At 43.8% G+C, this 20576-nt stretch overlaps 2 protein-coding genes across 2 annotated transcripts in view; one reads left to right on the top strand and one right to left on the bottom strand.

Moving 5' to 3' along the window:
• Nucleotides 1-1380: 1380 nt before the first annotated feature.
• LOC125408813 (disintegrin and metalloproteinase domain-containing protein 1-like) lies at nt 1381-5036 on the top strand. The gene has a single exon (XM_087903677.1). The coding sequence runs from the start codon at nt 1381-1383 to the stop codon at nt 3778-3780; it is 2400 nt and encodes a 799-aa protein (XP_087759803.1). The 3' UTR covers nt 3781-5036.
• Nucleotides 3452-20576, bottom strand: part of Tmem116 (transmembrane protein 116) — a 92148-nt gene continuing 75023 nt past the window's right edge. The window contains exon 13 of the mRNA XM_085679938.2: nt 3452-3574. The gene's annotated coding sequence lies outside the window, so the exon portion shown is untranslated. The remainder of the gene's footprint in view (nt 3575-20576) is intronic.

Consider the following 20576-nt stretch of genomic DNA (forward strand, 5'->3'; position numbering starts at 1 on the left):
CTCTGGAAGAGGCTTTGAGTCCCATAGTCAAGAAGACTGAGGCCACCTGACAGGAGCAGGAGCCAAGCATCCCTGGCCGATTACATGCTCAGCTGTTTGTTGTTGTTGTTGTTTTGTTCAGACAAGGTCTTGGTTTGTATTCTTGGTGCCAGCCTTTACTCCCAGCACTCAGGAGGCAGAAGCAGGCAGATCTCTGTGAGTTTGAGGCCAGCCTGGTCTACAGCCTGTTCTAGGACAGGCTCCAAAGCTACAGAGACCCCCTGCCTTGAACAACCAAAGGAAAAAAAAAAAAACTCATGCAGAGACCAGGCTGGCCTTAAACTTGCGATCTTCCTGTCTCTGCCTCCTAAGTGTTGAGATTATAGGAGTGTACCACCTTGCTGAAACAAACAGGGCATTTCTCCATTTCCAAGTGTTACATAGTTATTCCTTGTGTGTTTTATGTTGTAAATATTTGACTTATAATTTAAAATTATTTTTATGCCATGTAGAAGATGTAGTTTTATTTTAATCTTAGAATATGCAGGAGAATGAAGAAATGGGGGCAGGAATGGTAGCGTCTGTTTTCTTCTAAATGTATAGTGTTAAATATACCAAGAGCATTAACATGAAACTAAACTCTGGAACTGGCAGACAGAATAAGCCTCTGTAGTCAGAGACAAGTATGGGGATTTAAGGGTTCTTCCAGAGCCTGTTTCCATTTTCTTCTTGTTGGAACTAGTGTCAGCATTCTGTTTTACCATTGGGAGGATTAGCTCCAGGCTCTAATGTACCTCTGTGGTAAACATCTAACACTTAATACCTTAGAAGTACTCCATAGAGAAGAAGCGTGTTTGCCGTAGATATGAAATGTCAGAACTCACTGGGTACATTGATGAGGGAACAAAAGATGAGGGAAGTAGAATACCCAAATCCTGTTCCCTTGGATGAAAGGAGTAACGAGGCCCAGCCGTGAGGAAGAGAACAGACAGGACAGCAGAGAACTCTGCATTGTTCAGAGAACCCCAGAAGCTCTGTCCCCTCCCCCACAGCATTGCCAGAATGTTGGGCCCAAAAGAAGGAGCAGGTTAACAGATGTTGTATCCACAGCCTGGGAAGGAGAAAGATGATCTGACTTAGAGAACTGGCTGAGTCACTGCTCTACAGGGCTCCCCTCCATGAACGACAAAGGAACGTAAGCAACACGGAAGGAGTCCCTGTGCTGTCCAGAACCACGGAGGCCCAGGAGAGACGGCCTGAAGGCTGCAGGATTCAAGATGGACAGCACCCCATGAGGGACAAGCACAGATGTGGATTGCTAAGTCAGGGAGAAACTTGCCTGTTAGGAAGGGCTGCCGCTGATGGACATAGATCCTACACTATCAACGGTTTCTTTGGGCCATGTCAGTGGCAGCATCAGTGAGAGGGATTGCCTCCATTCTGTCTTCTCTACAGGTAACACAAGTGGTCTTAGAGACAGCTAAGATAACATCCCACATTTGGGCTGCCCACCAGCTGAACTTGGCTGTGAGACTAGTGCCAGGACACCCGTCTGTCAAAGCAGGGCTCCTGGTACTGTTAATTTTTCTTCCAAGTACGTTCTGTGACATAGGATCTGTAGATTACTCTTCCTATGAAACGGTCATCCCCAAGAGACTGACAGTCAAGGGGAGTGAAGATCCTGGAGGAAGGGTGTCCTACATGCTGTTGATGCAGGGCCGGCAGCAGCTGCTTCACCTGGAGGTAAAGGGAGACCACTCTGTGAGTAACTTCCCAGTCTACAGTTACCACAATGGCGTCCTGGGGCAAGAAATGCCTCTCCTCTCACAGGACTGCCACTATGAAGGTTACATGGAAGGGGTGCCAGGCTCCTTTGTCTCTCTCAACATCTGCTCAGGCCTCAGGGGCATCCTGATCAAGGAGAAAACATCCTACAGCATCGAGCCTATGCTCTCCTCCAAAGGGTTCGAACACATCCTGTACACTGTGGTACATCAGCCTCGAGTCTCCTGCAGTGTCACTCCCAAAGACAGCCCAGGGGACACTAGCCAGCAACAGAGGAGCAGGAAACCCGATGACCTGCGGGAGCTGTCTGACTTGTGGTCACACACCAAGTATGTGGAGATGTTTGTTGTGGTCAACCACCAGCGGTTCCAGATGTGGGGCAGCAACGTCACCGAGACAGTCCGGGCAGTAGTGGACATCATTGCTCTGGCCAACAGCTTCACTAGGGGACTAAACACAGAGGTGGTGCTGGTGGGCATGGAAGTCTGGACAGAGGGGGACCCGATAGAGGCCCCGGTGGACCTGCAGGCTACACTGAGGAATTTCAATCGCTGGAGACAGGAGGAGCTCCTGGGCCGTGTCAGGCATGATGTGGCACACTTGATCGTCGGGCATCACCCAGGAGAGAACGAGGGCCAGGCGTTTCTCGATGGCGCCTGTTCTGGTGGGTTTGCAGCGGCTGTGGAGGCCTTCCATCATGAAGATGTCCTGCTGTTTGCAGCGCTTGTGGCCCACGAGCTGGGGCACAACCTGGGAATCCAGCACGACCACCCAGCCTGCGCCTGTGACCCTAAGCACTTCTGCCTCATGCACGAGGATATCACCAAGGACAGTGGCTTCAGCAACTGCAGCTCTGACGACTTCTACCATTTCCTCCATGACCACAGAGGGGCCTGCCTGCTTGACACGCCTTGGCACCAAAGCCGCAAGCGCAGAGATGCCCGTTGTGGAAATGGTGTGGTGGAGGAGTCAGAGGAGTGTGACTGTGGTCCTGCTTGTGACAGTCACCCATGCTGTGAGCCAACGTGTACACTGAAGGATGGTGCAGAGTGCAGTGATGGGCTCTGCTGCTACAATTGTAACTTCAGAAAGAAAGGGGCCTTGTGTCGTCCTGTTGAGGATGTGTGTGACCTCCCCGAGTTCTGTGATGGCCGTTCCCAAGAATGCCCTGTAAACAGCTACAAGCAGGATGGCACGCTATGTGATAGGATTTATTACTGCTCTGGGGGTTGGTGTAGGAATCCTGATAAGCAATGCACAAAGATATATGGGTATCCTGCAAGATCCGCCCCCGACGACTGTTATATTTTAATGAACACCAAAGGGAACCGGTTTGGAAACTGTGGCTATCCCAGCACGGCTAACTCAGGATATGAAGCATGTTCTGATGAGGATATATTTTGTGGCAAACTGGTATGTACTGATGTTAGTTACTTGCCACAAGTCAGACCCCTGCACACACTCCTCCAGGTTCCTTATGGGGATGACTGGTGCTGGAGCATGGATGCCTATAACACTACCGATGTTCCGGATTTTGGAGATGTGCAGGGTGGTACTTACTGTGCCCCAAACAAAGTCTGCATGGAGTCCTTCTGCACTGATCACACGGTGCTCCAGTATGACTGTGAACCAGAGGAAATGTGTCACGGAAAAGGAGTGTGCAACAATCTCAGGCACTGTCATTGTGATGATGGTTTTGCTCCTCCCGACTGTAGCAGTCCAGGAAATGGGGGGAGTGTGGACAGTGGTCCTGTTGGTAAGCCGGATGATCGAAACTTGAGCTTATTTGTAATTGTCGGACAGGAGAGGCCTAAGATGGAAGATGAGGAAGACGTAAACATTGACGTGGTGCTGCTTGTGGTCCCTATATTTCTTGTCCTTCTACTGTGTTGTCTAATGCTGATCGCCTACCTCTGGTCTGAAGTACTAGAAGTAGTAGAGAGCTCCTCATTTACTTCAACAGAATCCTTAAGAGCACCCCAACCTCCGGGGGCTCCACCCCCTCCGAGGTATTGAAGATTTTCTCATGGATTGCTGCTACCAATGTGTTTTATCTACAGGGCAATTTTGACGGACTGGTTTTCAGGGCGTACTGCGTCTGCACTTTTAGTGTGATAATGTTATCTGTACTTGTGTTGTACATCAGTAACAACTGCGATTACATCATGAGTGCTTTCATGGGAACTGAATGGTATAACTTGCCCTGTCAGCTACTATTGATAAAGTAGAGGTGGTTTTAAATAAATATAAATAATAAGGTCTTTTCCCTCTTCAGATGATGCATCACTTCAGACTAGTCATCCTCATACTTCGGGATCTTCAGCTTTAAGGCTTTTTGGACAAGGCCAGACCTCAGGTGCCCAGTAGGTGCTTGGCATAGTAGTCGGCCTCAGCACAGTCTGAGCTCATAATAGCAACATTTAATCTTTCTATTTGATTTCTCAGTTTTTCTATTGAATTTGATTTTTAAAAGATTTATTAGCTGTGCAGTGGTGGAGCACACCTTTAATCCCAGCACTTGGGAGGAAGAGGCAGGTGGATCTCTGTGAGTTCGAGGCCAGCCTGGTCTACAGAGTGAGTTCCAGAACAGCTAGGGCTACACACAGAAACCCTGTCTCAAAAAATGAAACAAAACAAAACAATGCCTGCATATGTGTGCAAGTTGTGTGCCTAGTACCCAAGGAGGCCAGAAGAAGAAAGTGTTGTTTCCTGTGGAACTAGAGTCAGTCAGTGTGAGCTGTCATGTAAATATTAGGGTCCTCTGCAAGGGCAGCAGATTCTTTAACTACTGAGCATCTCTCCAGCTGCAGCCTGGCATCTAACGTCATGTGACATCTGATGACACTCTGCCTGGTCTTCAGTATGGAGTGGTTTCCTGTTAGACAGAGCCAGCAGAAAAGCTCAGTTCATTCCTTATGACAGTCACTACTGTTATCTCCCTAGCTCCCAGGAAACAGGCAGGAAGAGCAAGAAGTGAGTACTGCACCCCCAAGTTTAACCCAGCAGCCACATTCTATGTCCCCCGAGCCTTTCACACCAGTGAAAAGGAAAAACAATGGGTGTGTCTGTAAGTGTCCACGCCATCCCTTCTTTCTCACGCAGATGCTGAACTCTCTCAAGAACCTCGTGCACAGTGCAGTCAGTATGCGGCTTTCTAAACTCTATCTGCTATAAATCAATAGTATTCTTGCCTAGCACATGCAGTGCCCTAGGTTTAGTCCTCAATCAACTATGGTATCTCTTGCCTGTAATCTCAACTCTAGAAGGCTGAGGCAGAAGAATTGCCATAAGTGCAAGCCCAGCCTGGAATATAAAGTAAAACCCTTATAATAAAAATTTGTAATTCAGTGTTCTGTAATTTTAACTATTTGTAATAGTTCTAGAACTATATCAAGTCTTGCTTTGTTTTGTAAGTGGAAGATGCTGGCCCTCAGGATGACAGCAATTAGATGCTAGAATCTAGGTCCTCGCAGCCATTTTCAACCTGGGGGTCAAGTGACCCTATCACATGTCACATATCCTAGATATCAGATATTTACATTATTCATAACAGTAGCAAAGTTACAGTTACGAGTAGTAAAAAAAATAATTTTAAGGTGACCTTGTTCTTCCAGGTCACACCCGCTGCCTAAAGCCATCATGCAGATGAGCTGGCACGGAAGAAAGCTATGGGGTGTGTCCGTGGGACAACCCAGCAATCTTTGGGGGCCACACTCCCCCTTTCCCAACTGTCCCTAGCACCCCACCTCTCCATTCCTTTCCTCAGCTCTTGTCAGAGCAGTGGTGACACCAGAGCAAGTGGGTTTGAAGAAGAGGGGCCTGCTATGTGCAGTATCAATGCTGGAGTGGGAGGTGGACTGGGGGCTAGGGCAAGCCAGCTGTGCTTGCCAAAGGGATATTAGAGAGTTATGACAGCCCAACTCCCCAGACAGCAGGAGACAGTCCTGTCATAGCTATGAGCTATGCTAGAATCTGGTCTCAGGGTCTCTGTCTCTCCCTCTGTCTGTCTCACCCCTGCCTCTCTCTCAGAATATAAAATAATGTCTTTGCTATGATACTTTCTTGCAAACACCATTGCACAGCCCCTCACTGCCTTGCCAAGTCTCTCTGTGTGAATCCCCAAGTGCCTCCTCCGAGGTTCAGATCGGTGGCCTCTGACTAATAAATTATTTACTGCTGAGATCCAGTCCACCTGCACATGCTATCAGCTACACATCCAGAATGTGGAGTCTTTTCAGCACCCCAAACTTTCCAGTGCTGGACAGCTCAGCATCAGCACCCATGGGCAATTGCAGAAGATATGAATTGATCTCGGCTTCTGCCTTGTAGTCTGCACCCAGCAGTCAGTTTGGCTCTTAAATGGAAATGAGATCACCAATGAACTTTTAGATGTCACTGATGGATCCATAAAGAGGCCTAGATTGCTTGTGTGACCTGCCACGTGCTTGTATGCTCCAGTGGAATGATCTGACTTAGGGGGAAACCTTATAAGCCCATCAGTGAGCTTTTTTCATGACTTAAAAAAAAAATGTTAATGGGTGTTTTGCCTGCATCTGTGCATCACGTCTGCCTTATGCCTGGTGTCTGCAAAGGCCAGAAGAGGGGGTTAAATTCCTTGGAATTGGGGTTAGAAACAGTTGTGAGCCACCCTGTTGGTGCTGAGAATTGAACCTAGATCCTCTGTGAGAGCAGTCAGTGCTCTTAACCTCCCAGCCATCTTTCTAGCCCTAAATGACAACTTTTTAAATTTTTTTGTTTGTTTCTTAAAACAAGGTCTCTTATACAGCCCCAGCTGTTCTGAAACTCACCACTATATAGACCAGGCTGGCCTTGAACTCTTAGAAATCCACCTGCCTCTGGTCTCCTAAGTGCCAGGACTAAAGGTGTGCACCACCATGCTAGGCTTGCTTTTTGAGACAGTGTTTCATGTAACCTAGGATCACCTTGGACTTGGAATAGAGATGAGACTGTCCTAGAACTTCTGACCTATCTCTTGAGTGCTGAGAATACAGATGTGCACCACTGCCCAGTTAAATAAGTGTTCTTAAAGATGTCTATCTTCTGGCGCACGCCTTTAATCCCATTGCACTCAGGAGGCAAAGGCAGGCAGATCTCTGTGAGTTTGAGGCCACCTTGGTCTTTGGAGGGAGTTCCAGGACAGCCAAAAACCAACAACAAAGGGTGCCTATATTCATTAGTCTTCAGGGAGATGTAGACAAAAATCATATCTCAAAAAGTAAGGCTGATAACCAATACTGAGAATTAGAAATACCCATAATGTTTGCAGAGTATGGGGTATCATGTTGAAATAGTTTATCACATTCTAGTAAGATTTACACTTTGCCTATCTCACAAGCTAGGATTTCCCTCCCAGATATATGTATCTTCCAGAGACAATGTACATTTGTTGTGCACATCATTAGTAATATCCATAACGTTGCTTATAGTATCGCCCAGACTAGAAGGGATCGCCAGGGAGTGAGTTGTAAGGGACTACTATAGAGCGATATTAGCACGGAGAGAGGACAGAAATGAGCCAGGATTTCATGTGGTAACATGATGACAACTTAGAATGTGAATAAAAGAAGCTAAATGTAGAGTTTAATTACATGTGCTTGTATAAAATCTAGACATGCAAATGAAATGATGCTCTATTATATATCTAGAAAGCAAAATTACCAATGTGGAAAAAACACCATACAAAGAGCATGTTTTGCATAGTGGGGAAGGTTCAGACATTCAGAAGTGTGTGGGTGTGGTTCTAAAGACCTTACAATGGTAATTATTGGGTGAAGCTGGTGGCTATATAGTTCTATCTTACTCCTTCCCTCAAATCTGCACATCTTCAAAATGTGCTTACCATTTGGAAACACTAAGGCAGAAGACTGCCCAACCCAGCACCCTGCAGATTGAGGACCACTGCTGTCATTGGGTCCCACCTGCTTTCTTACTTGAACTTCTCTAACCCACAGTTGAGACCTCAGCTACTAGAGAGTGAAGCCAGGCTTCACACACTTCCATCCTTTCTCATTGGTCCCTGAGGAATTCCCAGGTACATCCTGCAGCTCTAGGGCTGTGGCTACTTGTGGTGCCAGCCTCTGGAGAACCTGTTTCACCAAGAGAACTAAGGGAATCTCTCCAACTTGACATTAGGACTGTGGCTGCTGATGCCACTTGTCATACAACATGCCCAGTGTTACCTGTGCTTGTCCTCAAGGTGGTACCAAGTACATCCTGCTACTCCAGTACCATTTGCATATAGCTTGTGTACACTAGGGAAGGGCTTCCTGAGACTAACTGCTCATGCAAAAACTTCCAGTCCCAGCCTAGCTTGTCTCTCAGGATAAGAAGGTTCCAATCTGCATTCTGTAGCCCCAGGATCAGGAATACCAATGACACAAGCCTTAGTCACATCAGTATTGTTCTGTGTAACTTAGGCACATTGCAGTCTATGTCTTATAGCTCCAAGACTTCAATTACTAAAGTTATATGTTTCAATACTACATGCACTCACAGGACAGGAGAGATTTTCACAGATTTGAGATCCAGACTTTGGTACCAAAACTCTGAGTATGTAAGATTTTTCCCTTGGGAATAGCCAGCAGCTTTAGCACTACAACCCCTCGACTGTCTGTAGTCATCCTTCAAAGGATCCAGTGGAGGTTCTCTTTGTCACACACAACCTCGAGCTTGCAATTCCTGGCACTACACCCTGTATTAATTGTGCCCATCCCAGGGGAACTTGAGAAGAGTCTCCCCTTTCTCTGGAGTAGCAGAACAGGTTTACTTCATGTGTTTTGACTTGTAGATCATGCCTACATGTGTCACAGACATTAGCCTTACCTCTGTCCTGAACAAACTGTCTCCCTCTGGTACCACTGAGGTAGCAATCACCATGAAACCAAGTGCCATCCATACTCAACTGCAGAGAGGGAAGACACCAAGCTGCATAATTCATAATTGCTAATCTCCCCAGGTCCTCACTCACTCCTGACTGTAGTGGTATTTTATTTGTGTTTTAATAAATAAAGCTTGCCAGAAGATCAGAGTGCACAGCTAAGTCACTAGAGGCTGGGAGTGGTGGCACACACCTTTAATCCCAGGATTTAAAGTCACCCTGGGCTACACGAGATTGAGTCTCTCTAAAAGAAAAATAGAATTCACACAAAGGTGCTCCCAGCACTTGGTAGTCACATGCCTTTAATACCAACAGCCCTAGGGAGGTGGAGATAGGAGGGATATGGTTGGGCAGGGAGAGGTATATAAAGCAGGAGAAGACAAGAGCTCTTTGAGTTTGAGGTTTGGTGAGGAGCATTGCAGTCTGCAGTCCAGCTGAAGACAGGACTGCCCCTTTGTTTGTCTGAACCTAGATAGAGGTAAGAACTCTCCAGGGGCTTGGCTGCTTTTTTGATCTTCAACTTGAACCCCACTATCTGTCTCTGGCTTTTTATTAGTTGTGCCATATCTGGTGCCCAACTTTTGGGATACAAACCAGCATAGGCCGAGCTACATGCAGCCGGAGTCCCCGCCCTACCAGCTAGGTCTTTCTTTATTCTCTCCTGGTGGGCTTTCCCTGAACCCGGTTCTTGGGCTTCTGCCAAATTAGGTAGCTGCCTTAAAATTCAGTCAGGCTTTTACTGTTCTGTGCAGCAGCAATAAGCTTCACATCTTCATCATCATTGGCAGCAGATTTGGGGAGAAAACGGAATTCTTTAAAGGAGGAATTTAGTTAAAATGGAGTTTTTCCCCCACATAAAATTAGGAACACAATTTGACAGAGAAAGTTATGTCTTTGAAGCTGGGCGGTGGTGGTGCACACCTTTAATCCCAGCACTTGGGAGGCAGAGGTAGGCAGATCCCTGTGAGTTCCAGGCCAGCCTGGTCTACAAGAGCCTGTTCCAGGACAGGCTCCAAAGCCACAGAGAAACCATGTCTCAAAAAAAAAAAAAGAAAGAAAGAAAAAGAAAGTAAGGTCTTTGTATGATTATATAATGTATAATTTAAAAATGGAACATCTACATGAAGAGTTAATCAAATTAACCAGGAGTGAGGTAGTGTTGATTATCATTTTGATAATCCTTGTTGTCATTTTGGTAATTCTTTGTTTATCTCTTAAAAAGTTGTTTGGTTCGACTGCCAAGATACAAGCCTTAGAAAAACTTTATAAAACAGATCATAGAGATATTCAGATCCAGACAGAGGAATTTAATGGAGAACCAGTTTCAGCATTGCATTATAAGGTTAGGGAGGAAGAGCCTAAGGTTTTCAAACAACCAACTTTAACATATCCAGTAACCTTACAGGACTTGCCAAATGAAAAAGGTTCTGTAAGAGCTGACTGGACTCTTATGGCAATGTTAGATTTAAGGAGATTCAAGGAAGCAATAGTCTCATATGATATTCATTAACCTTTTGTGAAACAAATATTAAACTCATGGTCACTTTGTAATAAAATTATCCCTAAAGACTGGATAGATTTGATTAAAGCTATTTTAGAACCTAGCCCACAATTACAAAGGAGTACCTGGTTCAGAGAAGAGGCAAAGATTATTGAACAACAGATTAAAGCTAGAGGTAGGAAAACCTCCCAAGATCAAATTCTTGGAGAAGGAAACTTTGTTACTGTAGAAAAACAATCCCTATATGATGACCACACCCTGGGTCTATGCCATTCAGCAACTTTGAATGCTTGCGACAGAATTGGAGAAAAAGGAAAGAAAATTGAGTCATTTACTAAAGTTATACAAGGCCCAAAGGAAGCCTTCATATATTTCTTAAAAAGATTGACTTCAGCAGTAAATAGAATGATATCAGATTCAAAGCAAGATAAATAATTGAAATCTCTGGCTTTTGAAAATACTAATTCTCAATGCAAAAGTATAATTTGGCCTTTAAAGACAAGGACAATATCCTTGGAGGAAAAAATCTGAGATACAATCAGTATTGAATTTCATGACCATGATTGTAACACGAGGGGCCAGCTTGTTGGGGTTTCTGTCCCGCCCAGTACCCCACAACTAGCAACTCCCAACGAAAATTAATCACAGGACTCCATAAGATTATAAACTGATTGGCCCATTAGGTCAGGCTTCTTGTTAACTCTTATAGCATATATTACCCCATTATCCTTATCTATGTTAGCCACATGGGCTCAGTACCTTTCTCAGTGTGACTGCTTACATGTTGCCTCTTTAGTGGTCTGCACGTTGGGCGCCATATGTAACAGGGAACTGCGGGCAGGCCTGCTTTTCATCCTGTCCGGTTCCTGCACAGCTAGCTTAGCCCCAGAAATAACAACACACAAATAGTATTCATTTAAACACTGCCTGGCCCATTATCTCTAGAGAGTTAGTTACTGGCTAACTCTCACATCTTGATTAACCCATTTCTAATAATCTGTGTAGCACCACGAGGTGGTGGCTTACCGGAAAAGATTCAGCATGTCTGACCTGGTGGCTGGCTCCATGGCGTCTGCCTCATAGCCCTCTTCCCAGCATTCTGTTCTGTTTACTCTGCCTACCTAATTTTCTGTCCTATCAAGGGGCCAAGGCAGTCTCTTTATTGACCAATGAAAATAACACAATAGACAGATAAACCTCCTCCATCACCATGATGATGCTTGGACAGGAGAGGGGATTTCCAGGTTTGGGGAAAAACTGAAATGTCAAGAGTCATAATTGAGACAAGAAAAGTGACCTTAAAAGGGTTTGTAGACAGGGTGTTCCTAGAAACAATATTTTTTTTTCTAAGCATAATTCAAACAGAATGCCTCTTCCCTCTAGATTATGTAGAAGGTGTGGCAAAGGCAGGCATTGGACTTATGAATGTAGGTCAACAAGGGACAGGCAAGATAGCCTTTTGCCACTGGGAAACTCTTTGAGGGGCCTCTTTTGGGCCCCATGCCAAATTTGGTTCAGTCATTTCCTGTAACCGTGGAGAAAATTCCTTCCCAGAACAATTAAGGAACCTAATGCTTATAATAAGAAACCATACTGCTCTGGATTATAGAACAGATATAGACGAGGGAACAAAAAATTCAGAAGAAACCATAAAGCAAATATTTTGGCAAACTTTTATAAATGAACAAAGACCAAAATTAAAACTATGAATAAACGACATTGTCATTGAAGATCTTGTAGACACATGTGTAGATGTAACAATAATTTCACCAGAATCTTGGCATCCAAATTGACTTCTTCAGGATGTAAATGTTCAGTTTTTAGAGACTGGAACTTAATCTCAGGTAAAACAGAGCATGAGATGGGTCTAATGTATAGGGCTGGAAGGACAGAGAGAAAAGTTAAAGCCATATGTGGCTAACATAGCAATGAGTCTGTGGGGAAGTGAGTTGTTACAGCAATGGAACACTCAGATTAATATTCCCCCAATGTTAGAAACAAAGCATACATTAATGTATGTTTCTGGGGGAAATATTAGGTATTATAAAGAACAGTCACCAACCAATCAGGCTGTACAAGAACAGGGCACAACAACTATTGATCTTCCAAAGGCACCAACAGCCCTACCTTTAAAATGGTTGAGAGACAAACCTGTATGGGTTAAGCAATGGCCTTAGAACAGCTGACACAGAAGCAACTAAATGCTCAGCATATTTAAAAATCAACCAGCCCTTGGAATTCTCCTGTATTTGTTATTAAAAAGAAATTTGGAAAATGGAGACTGGTAACAGATCTAAGAACTGTCAATAAGGTGATTCAGCCAATAGGCTCTCTACAGTCTGCCATTCCTTTGCCTTCTGTTCCTTAAAGAATGGCCTCTTCTAGTTATTTAAAAGATTATTCCTTCACTATATATTGATGGAGGCTGCACATTTGTTTCCTGGTTGCCTAGACACAAAAAAATCACACAAAGATTGTATTATTACAACAACTGCTTGACCTATTAGTTCACACTCCTTATTGGCTAGCTCCTGTATCTTAAATTAACCCATTTCTACTAATCTGTGTACCGTCATATGGTTGTGACCTACCGGTAATGTGGCATCCAGCATCTGTCTCCTGTGGCGGCTACATAGCTTCTCTTTTACTCCGCCAATTTTCTCCAAGCATTCAGCTTAGTTTTCCCCACCTAGCTCTATTCTGCCCTGCTGCAGGACAAAGCAGCTTCTTTATTAACCAATGGTAATAAAATATATTCACAGCATACTGAAGGGAATCCCACATAAACTATACCTTTACAAGAAAAAGAAAAATTTGCCTTCACAGTGCCTACTTATAATTCTCAACCTGCTAAGAGATATCAACAGAATATTCTCCCACAGGGAAGGTTAAATAGCCCCACCTTGTGCTAATATTTTGTAGCGCAGTCATTGGAAATGATACATAACAATTTCCTCAATCTATAGTTTACCATAACATGGATGACATTTTATTATCTGATTCAAACACAGATACTTTAGAAAGAATGTTTGAAGAAGTAAAGAAAATTTTGCTTTGTTGGGGATTATAAATTGCTCCTGAGAAAATACAAAGATTTTATTAATTAAGTTATAAAATAGGCTTACAAAAAGTTAGACTCCAAAAGGTAGAGTCTAGAAGAGATTGATTGAAGACTCTTAATTGTCCCGCGCTACCGTCTTGCCAGCAAGAACGACGCGGGGCACTTAGGATCCTTCTGCAGAAAAGCTTTAATGCGTCTTGAGAGAGAGAGCATAAGCTTCCAAAGCGGAGACCCAGAATGAGGGGAACCCGTCCCTTATATAGGAAACAGTCCTCACTTCGGATGTGTCACTCTTGGATTAGTCTGCTGCCCATCAACCCAGATGACGCCTCAGGAGTAGGCAGGGACGCAGCAGTGGAAAGTTACCAAGCACATGCGCATTATAGTCCCACTGTCTCTGCTTCCCCAATGCTGGGATTAAAGGCGTGTGCTACAACACCTTGAACTCACAGAGATCTGCCTGTCTCTGCCTCCCAGGCATTGGGACCAAAGGCATGTACCACCACACCTTGAGGTCACAGAGGTCAATCTCTACCTCTGTCCCTTGAAGTAATGGAGAATGTGGTTGCGGCCCTCCACACTTAATGGCTTTCAAAGATTGCTAGAAGACATTTCCCAGCTACGGTGCACTTATATGAGGCCACCAAAGAAGGACAGGACTTTTTTTTTTTTTTTGGTTTTTCAAGACAGGGTTTCTCTGTAGCTTTGGAGCCTGTCCTGGAACTAGCTCTTGTAGACCAGGCTGGCCTTGAACTCACAGAGATATGCCTGCCTCTGCCTCCCAAGTGCTGGGATTAAAGGTACACTGGTACAAATCTGTATATATAACTTCCACCCTTGTGGGACAACAAAAGGGAGGCAACTGGATCACAGGGAAAATGTGGGGAATCAGGCATTACAACAGAGGTTATTTTTCTGGATGGGCATCTGACCTAGGAGCTTTATTCACCATAATTCTGCTTGTTGGAGCCCCTAAAGCCAGCACAGCAGTGGGCCCTAATCATGCTATCAAAGTTATTAAAAAGTCACCCCAGCCAAAAGAAACTAAGAAATCCAAGCCCACCCCATCCAAAAGAACAACCCCAAGTACCACTCCCACAAGTTCAATGACAGACTTGATCCCAACAACTCCTGAGACAAGCGAGGGATATCCATTAATAGATCTCGTACAGAGATCCTTCCTAGTCCTAAACTCAACCAAGCCAGACATAACTGCCTCCTGTTGGCTATGCTATTACACTGCATTCCCTTATTATGAGGGCATTGCTGTTGTGGGGAATTAAACCTTAGTGACAGGGCACAGTCAGTACTGTTGGCAATCTAAGGCCAGCCTGGCCCTCCAGGAAGTATTGGGTCAAGGGTTTTGCACAGGTATAGTACCCAAACAGCAACAGGCACTATGTATTCAGACCCTAGTCTCTCCAACCTCTCAAGGATTCTTATACCCTCACAATGATTCTTGGTGGGCATGCTCCTCTGGATTAACACCATGTGTGCGCACTGAAGTCCTCAAATACAAATACAAAGTCCTCAAATACAAAGAATTCTGTATCATGGCACAATTAGTCTCCAGGCTGATCTATCACACTGAGGAGGAGCTATTTAACAAATTAGAAACCCCATTCTTAGAGTGAGTTAAAAGAGAGCCGATGACTTCTCTCACCTTAAATGTTTTATTGGGGGCCAGCTTGGCTGGACTGGGAATGGAGACAGCTACTCTAGTTACCCAGAATCAACATTATTCTAGCCTATGTGCCACCACAGATATAGACATAGAGCAGTTAGAAAACTCTGCTTCCCACCTGCAGCAGTCCCTGGCATCATTAGCAGAGATTATTCTGCAAAACAGAAGGGGTTCAGACCTGATTTTTCTTCAGCAAGGAGAGCTCTGCACCAACTCAGGGGAAGAATGTTGCTTTTATATAGATCATTCAGGAATGGTAAAGGAATTGACGTTCAGAGTCAAGGGAGTAGCTAGTAAAGCATAAAAGGGGACAGAAGCAAACCAAGGATGGCTCAAATCTTGGTTTAACAGCCCCCTCTGACTGACTACCCTAATCTCCACCTTACTGGGTCCTAACCTCACACTAACTCCACTCCTCTTGAACAGACTAGTACAATTTATAAAAGACAGACTTGGAGCTTTTTAGCTAATAGTTTCCAGGTCTAACTACCAACCAATGGCAACAAATGCTATGGGAAAGGCCGATTACCAGCCCTTGTCTGAGAAGACCCAGAGAGCTTGGACAGAACTAGAACAAAATCGAGACCCATGATTGGACTCTCATAGGCACAAGAAAAGAGGAGGGAATGAAGGAGCAGAACTGACTCCATATTGAGGAACAGCTCCATTTTGAGTAGCACACAAGGGGGGGCTGAATCTGGTTCCAGAAAAAAACCACAAACAGTTCCAAGAAAGACTACAAACTATCAGGGCCCTGGTCAGCCAATGAGAAACTTTGGTAAACAGCATCTGTGAGCAACTGTTGCCATTATGATTTTTCTTTTAGCCTTGATAAAACAATTCCCTAGATCCCAGCCAAAGAATTCAAATTTGCTTATCCTTACCTAATCCAGAAACACCAAGGCATGTAACTCCCTGCTTATGGTTTTTCCCTTTAAAAATCCTTTTCCCTGAAGGCTCAGGGCCATTCTCCACCTGCTGTATTGGTGGCTTGAGCTCAACCTTGTAATTAATAAATACCCCTGTATGTTTGTGTCGGATACTGGCTCTGTGTTGGTCTTGTTTGGGGGTTTCGTGACATGGGCACTACAATGGCAAAAGTAAACCACTGGGCAGAAAATGCCCTTGCCTCAACTGTCGACAGTGTGCAGTTCTAATTAGACAAGCAGGACACAAAAAAGAGTGACTATAAAACCTTGCCAAGACAAGGTAAGGCAGTCCTTCAAAAATCCTGTTTCACAGAAAAGTCTGTCAAATATTCGAGGCCTTTAGGCTGAAGATGGATGCCCCAAAGTCGCAGAGGAACGTTGGGTGATCCAGGCAACAAGCTGTTTCTGTCATTTCTCACATTTTTTTATAATCATTTCCTTGTACTTCCTGCTAATTCAGTTAATATTATTTCTTTTTTGGGTCTCTGAGGGAGTTGAAGACTAGGCAGTTATAGTTTTCCTTGTTTACAAGACTCAGAAAAAAATTCACGCACACACATACACAAACACACACACAGGAAGAGAGAGAGAATAAAAAAGATGGAGGGTGGTGGTGCAAGCCTTTAATCCCAGCAATCAGCAGGTATCTTGTGAGTTCAAGGCCAGCCTGGTCTACAGAGTGAGTTCAAGGATAGCCAGGGCTTCACAGAGAAACCCTGTCTTGAAAAACCAATTAAAAAAAGAAAAAAAGAAAAAAGAAATTCACTAAAGAAATATAAAGCATATAAAGTTGAGAGATATCAAAGCATAGGTTTGGATGGTAATGCTAGTTATGATAGAAAGTAAATTAGCTACAAGACTTTGGATTCACCAAGATAGGATAGATATGGAGTATTTTCAACTGAATTTGTCAAATGCAAATGGACTAGACTTTGTTGATTTACCTATTGCCTGAATATATTATATTGTATATAGTTATTGTACTTATTGTATATAGTTTTTCTTATATTATAGCCTTCATTTTTATTTTAGACAAAAAGGGGAAATATAGTGGTATTTTATTTATGTTTTTATAAAGCTTGCCTAAATTTCAAAATGTAGAGCTAAGACACTGGAGTCCAGGAAGTGGTGGCACACACCTTTAATCCCAGGACTCAAGGCCACCCTGGACTACACGAGATTGAGTCTCTCTAAAAGAAAAATAGAATTCACACAAAGATGCTGCCAGTACTTGGTAGTCACATGCCTTTAATACCAACAGCACTAGGGAGGTGGAGACAGGAGGGATATGGTTGGGCAGGGAGAGGTATATAAAGCAGGAGAAGACAAGAGCTCTTTGCAGTTTGAGGTTTGGTGAGGAGCATTGCAGTCTGCAGTCACACTGAAGACAGGACTGCCCCTTTGTTTGTCTGAACCTAGATAGAGGTAAGAACTCTCCAGGGGCTTGGCTGCTTTGCTTTTATGATCTTCAACTTGAACCCCAATATCTGTCTCTGGGTTTTTGTTAGTTGTGCTATACCTGACAATGACCAAATCTGAAGAAACCTCAGTCAACATTTTTGAAGTATGACAGTCAAAGCCCCTGACACCCTCTATCTCATCCACACATCAGAAGACGTCACATCACATACATGCACATCAGTGTAGGGGCATGACTACAAGAAAAAAACTACAGTACCTCTAATAGTGAGTAACACTGCTCCAGAAAAATGCCAGTTTGAAAGAGATTTAGAAAATTCATGGAGGATAATTCAAAAATAACAATACTAAGGAAACTTAGATACAGAAGAATACAGGTAGATGATACAAAGAAACAAGAAAAGCAACTGAGGATATAAACATTATTAATGATGTAACAGTCCAATGTCAAAATCATAATATAGCATCCTAAACAGTAGGGTGAAACCACACATAAGAGAGCTGCCTGCCCTGCAGTCAACTGTTCAGCAAAAACCATAGTCTAGCAAGATCTTCCAACAAAATTACCACGCTCTTAGATGGAAAGACAACTTATCCAATAAAGAGGCTTCTCCTATAGAGGACCAGGTTCAAATCCCAGTAACTACATATACATAAACACACATGTATATAAAATGAAAATGAGTCTTAAAAATTCACCACACCCTGCAAAAATACCCTTCAGAACTGTGAAAGAGGAAGGTTTTCACAGGTGAGCAGAAGCTGAGGGAACTCATTACTGCTTGGCCACTCCTATTAAAATCTGTAAAGGAATAGCCATGAAGCTCGACAAAAGATCATCAGCCACCATCAGGAAAACACACAAGCACAGAAAACTCACAAGCACTAGAGACATGACTCAGTTCGAACAGTGCTTGTCTAGGGTTCAATCCCAGCCCCATACAATTTAGACATGGTAGTGCATGCAGTCTATAATCCCAGTTTTTGCCAGGCAGTATTGGTGCTCGCCTTTAATCCCAGCAGTCGAGAAGGAGAGGCAGGCGGATCTCTGTGAGTTCGAGGCCAGCCTGGTCTACAAAAGCTAGTTCCAGGACAGACTCCAAAGCTACAGAGAAACCCTGTCCTCCCTCCCCCCCCAAAAAGAATCCCAGCTTTTTGGCTATAAAAGGGGGAGTATCAGAAATTCGAGGTTGTCCTTGGCTACATAGTTTGAGGCCAGCCTAAATTCATATAGGAAATACAGGAATTATAAATACATATATGCCTATTATGGAACCACTCAACAACAAAGAAACATCTGTTTAACTACACTGTAGGAAAAATGTCCTGGAAGACACTACAGAATAATTCCTCCAGCATCAAATGAGCACACATGACTTCTATCGGCATATGGGACATACTCTAAGATAAACGTTAGATTAAAAATCAAGTCTCAGGAGCTGCTGAGTTGGTTTAGTGGTTAAGTATGCACAACACACTCATAAAGGACCCAAGTTCACTACGCAGCACCCAAGTAAAGGCAGCCCACAACTGCTTGTAATTGCTCCTCCAGGGACGCAGACACTCTCTGGCCTCTGTGGACATGTGCACTCACAGACACATACACACACAGACATAATTAAACATTTTAAAATCAAATCTCAAGAAATCATTTTGTTTGTTTGTTTTTGGAGACAGGGTTTCTCTGTGTAGCCCTGGCTGTCCTGGTACTCACTCTGAAGACCTTGAACTCAGAGAGATGTTTCCCTCAGCTTCCCAAGTGCTAGGATTAAAGTCATGTGCAACCACCACATTCAAGTCTCAAGAAATCTTAAAAAGCCAATGAGATGGCCCAGTGAGCCTTGCCACACAAGCCTGAAGACCTGAGTCTGATCCAGAACTCACATTAGAAAGCTAGATGTATTGGCTACGTCTGTAAGACACCACTCCTCCAGCAAGATGGGCAGTGGCAACAAGAGGATCACTCAGAAGCAAAGTCAGCTGTCTTGGAGCAGTCAGCAAAATAAGAAAAATGGGGACCATGCCTTAACCAGTTGAAAGGAAAGAACCTCAAATAAAAGAAAAATACCTTTAAAAGTTTTAAAAATCTGAAATCATTGCCAGGTGATGGTGGCACACGCCTTTAATCCCTGTACTCATGAGGTAGAGGCAGGCAGATCTCTGTGAGTTCGAGGCCAGTCTGCTCTACAAAGTGAGTTCCTAGGACAGGCTCCAAAGCTACAGAGAAACCGTCTTGAAAAACAAAACAAAAAACAAAACAAAAAAGTCAAACTATACTCACCATACTCCTCTCCTCAGATGCTGAAAAGGACAAATTGCAAATCAACAAAAATGAACAGTATACGAGCACCTGGAAACAGTAAGATGCACCTAAGGGACCAGCTAAGCAAAGAAATCAAGAGAATTTATTTAAAAAAAAACCCACAAACCCACAAATGCAAGACAGCACTGTTGGACCCTGGAGTCCAACTACCAGGAGGAGTCGCCCCGGAGACCATCTCTCACACCACAGTTAATATAAAAGCATGAGGATTTTATTAATTCTGTCATGACAGGGTCTTTCAGCATTCAAGAAGCCTGAAAGACCCCAAATAGCTGGTACAGGCTACTTTTAAAGCAAAAAGCCACAGAAACAAGGAGGGGGGTGTCTGGGAGTTGTTCTTTAACTATTATGATTGGCTTATTCAAAAGGTCTATTACCAATAATTGACTGGAGAGTGGTTGCCAGATTAGATGAGGTAAGAGGAAACATCTGAGGGTCACTTTGCCCCTTTCCCAGGGGTTGAGACAAAATACCAGGAACTGAGTCAACACCTAAGGGTTATCTTGCCCCTAGTCAATAACTGAGTTCTATTTGGAGAACATTTACAAGGACTCAGGGAGATGGAAAGTTTCCAACATTTCAGTACGTGCATGTATAGTTGTTAGATTCCCGAGGTGGGGGGCACTAAGGCACTGAGACTGAGAGGGCCCAGAATTGTCCTCAGAATTGTCTTAAAGTTTTATAGCACCACATCTACAGCTAATACAAGGCAATGCTTACACCAATCGATTCCCACATAAAGAGGGTTCTAACATTAACAGCCCAGTACACTTGGATTTGGAAAAGCAAAAAGAAGCCAAACCCAAAACTGGTAGAAGGAATAATAAAGATCAGAACATAACAAGTTAAGATCAGAAGAAAACAATGTAGAAGAGAAATGGGAGGAAAGGCTGGGTTTCTGAACATGTAAAGGGCCTGACAAAACATTAGTTATTTTATAACGGACAGCACAGAACTGCCGGAGTGCATCCTGGCCTTGTGCACTGGTGTGGCCCGG

This window comes from Myodes glareolus, chromosome 2 (assembly GCF_982192425.1).
Source record: "Myodes glareolus chromosome 2, mMyoGla1.1, whole genome shotgun sequence".
Taxonomy (NCBI): domain Eukaryota; kingdom Metazoa; phylum Chordata; class Mammalia; order Rodentia; family Cricetidae; genus Myodes; species Myodes glareolus.

What these genes read in the sequence shown, in the direction of transcription:
- LOC125408813 (XM_087903677.1), top strand. Translation starts at nt 1,381, where the DNA reads ATGTCAGTGGCAGCATCAGTGAGAGGGATTGCCTCCATTCTGTCTTCT.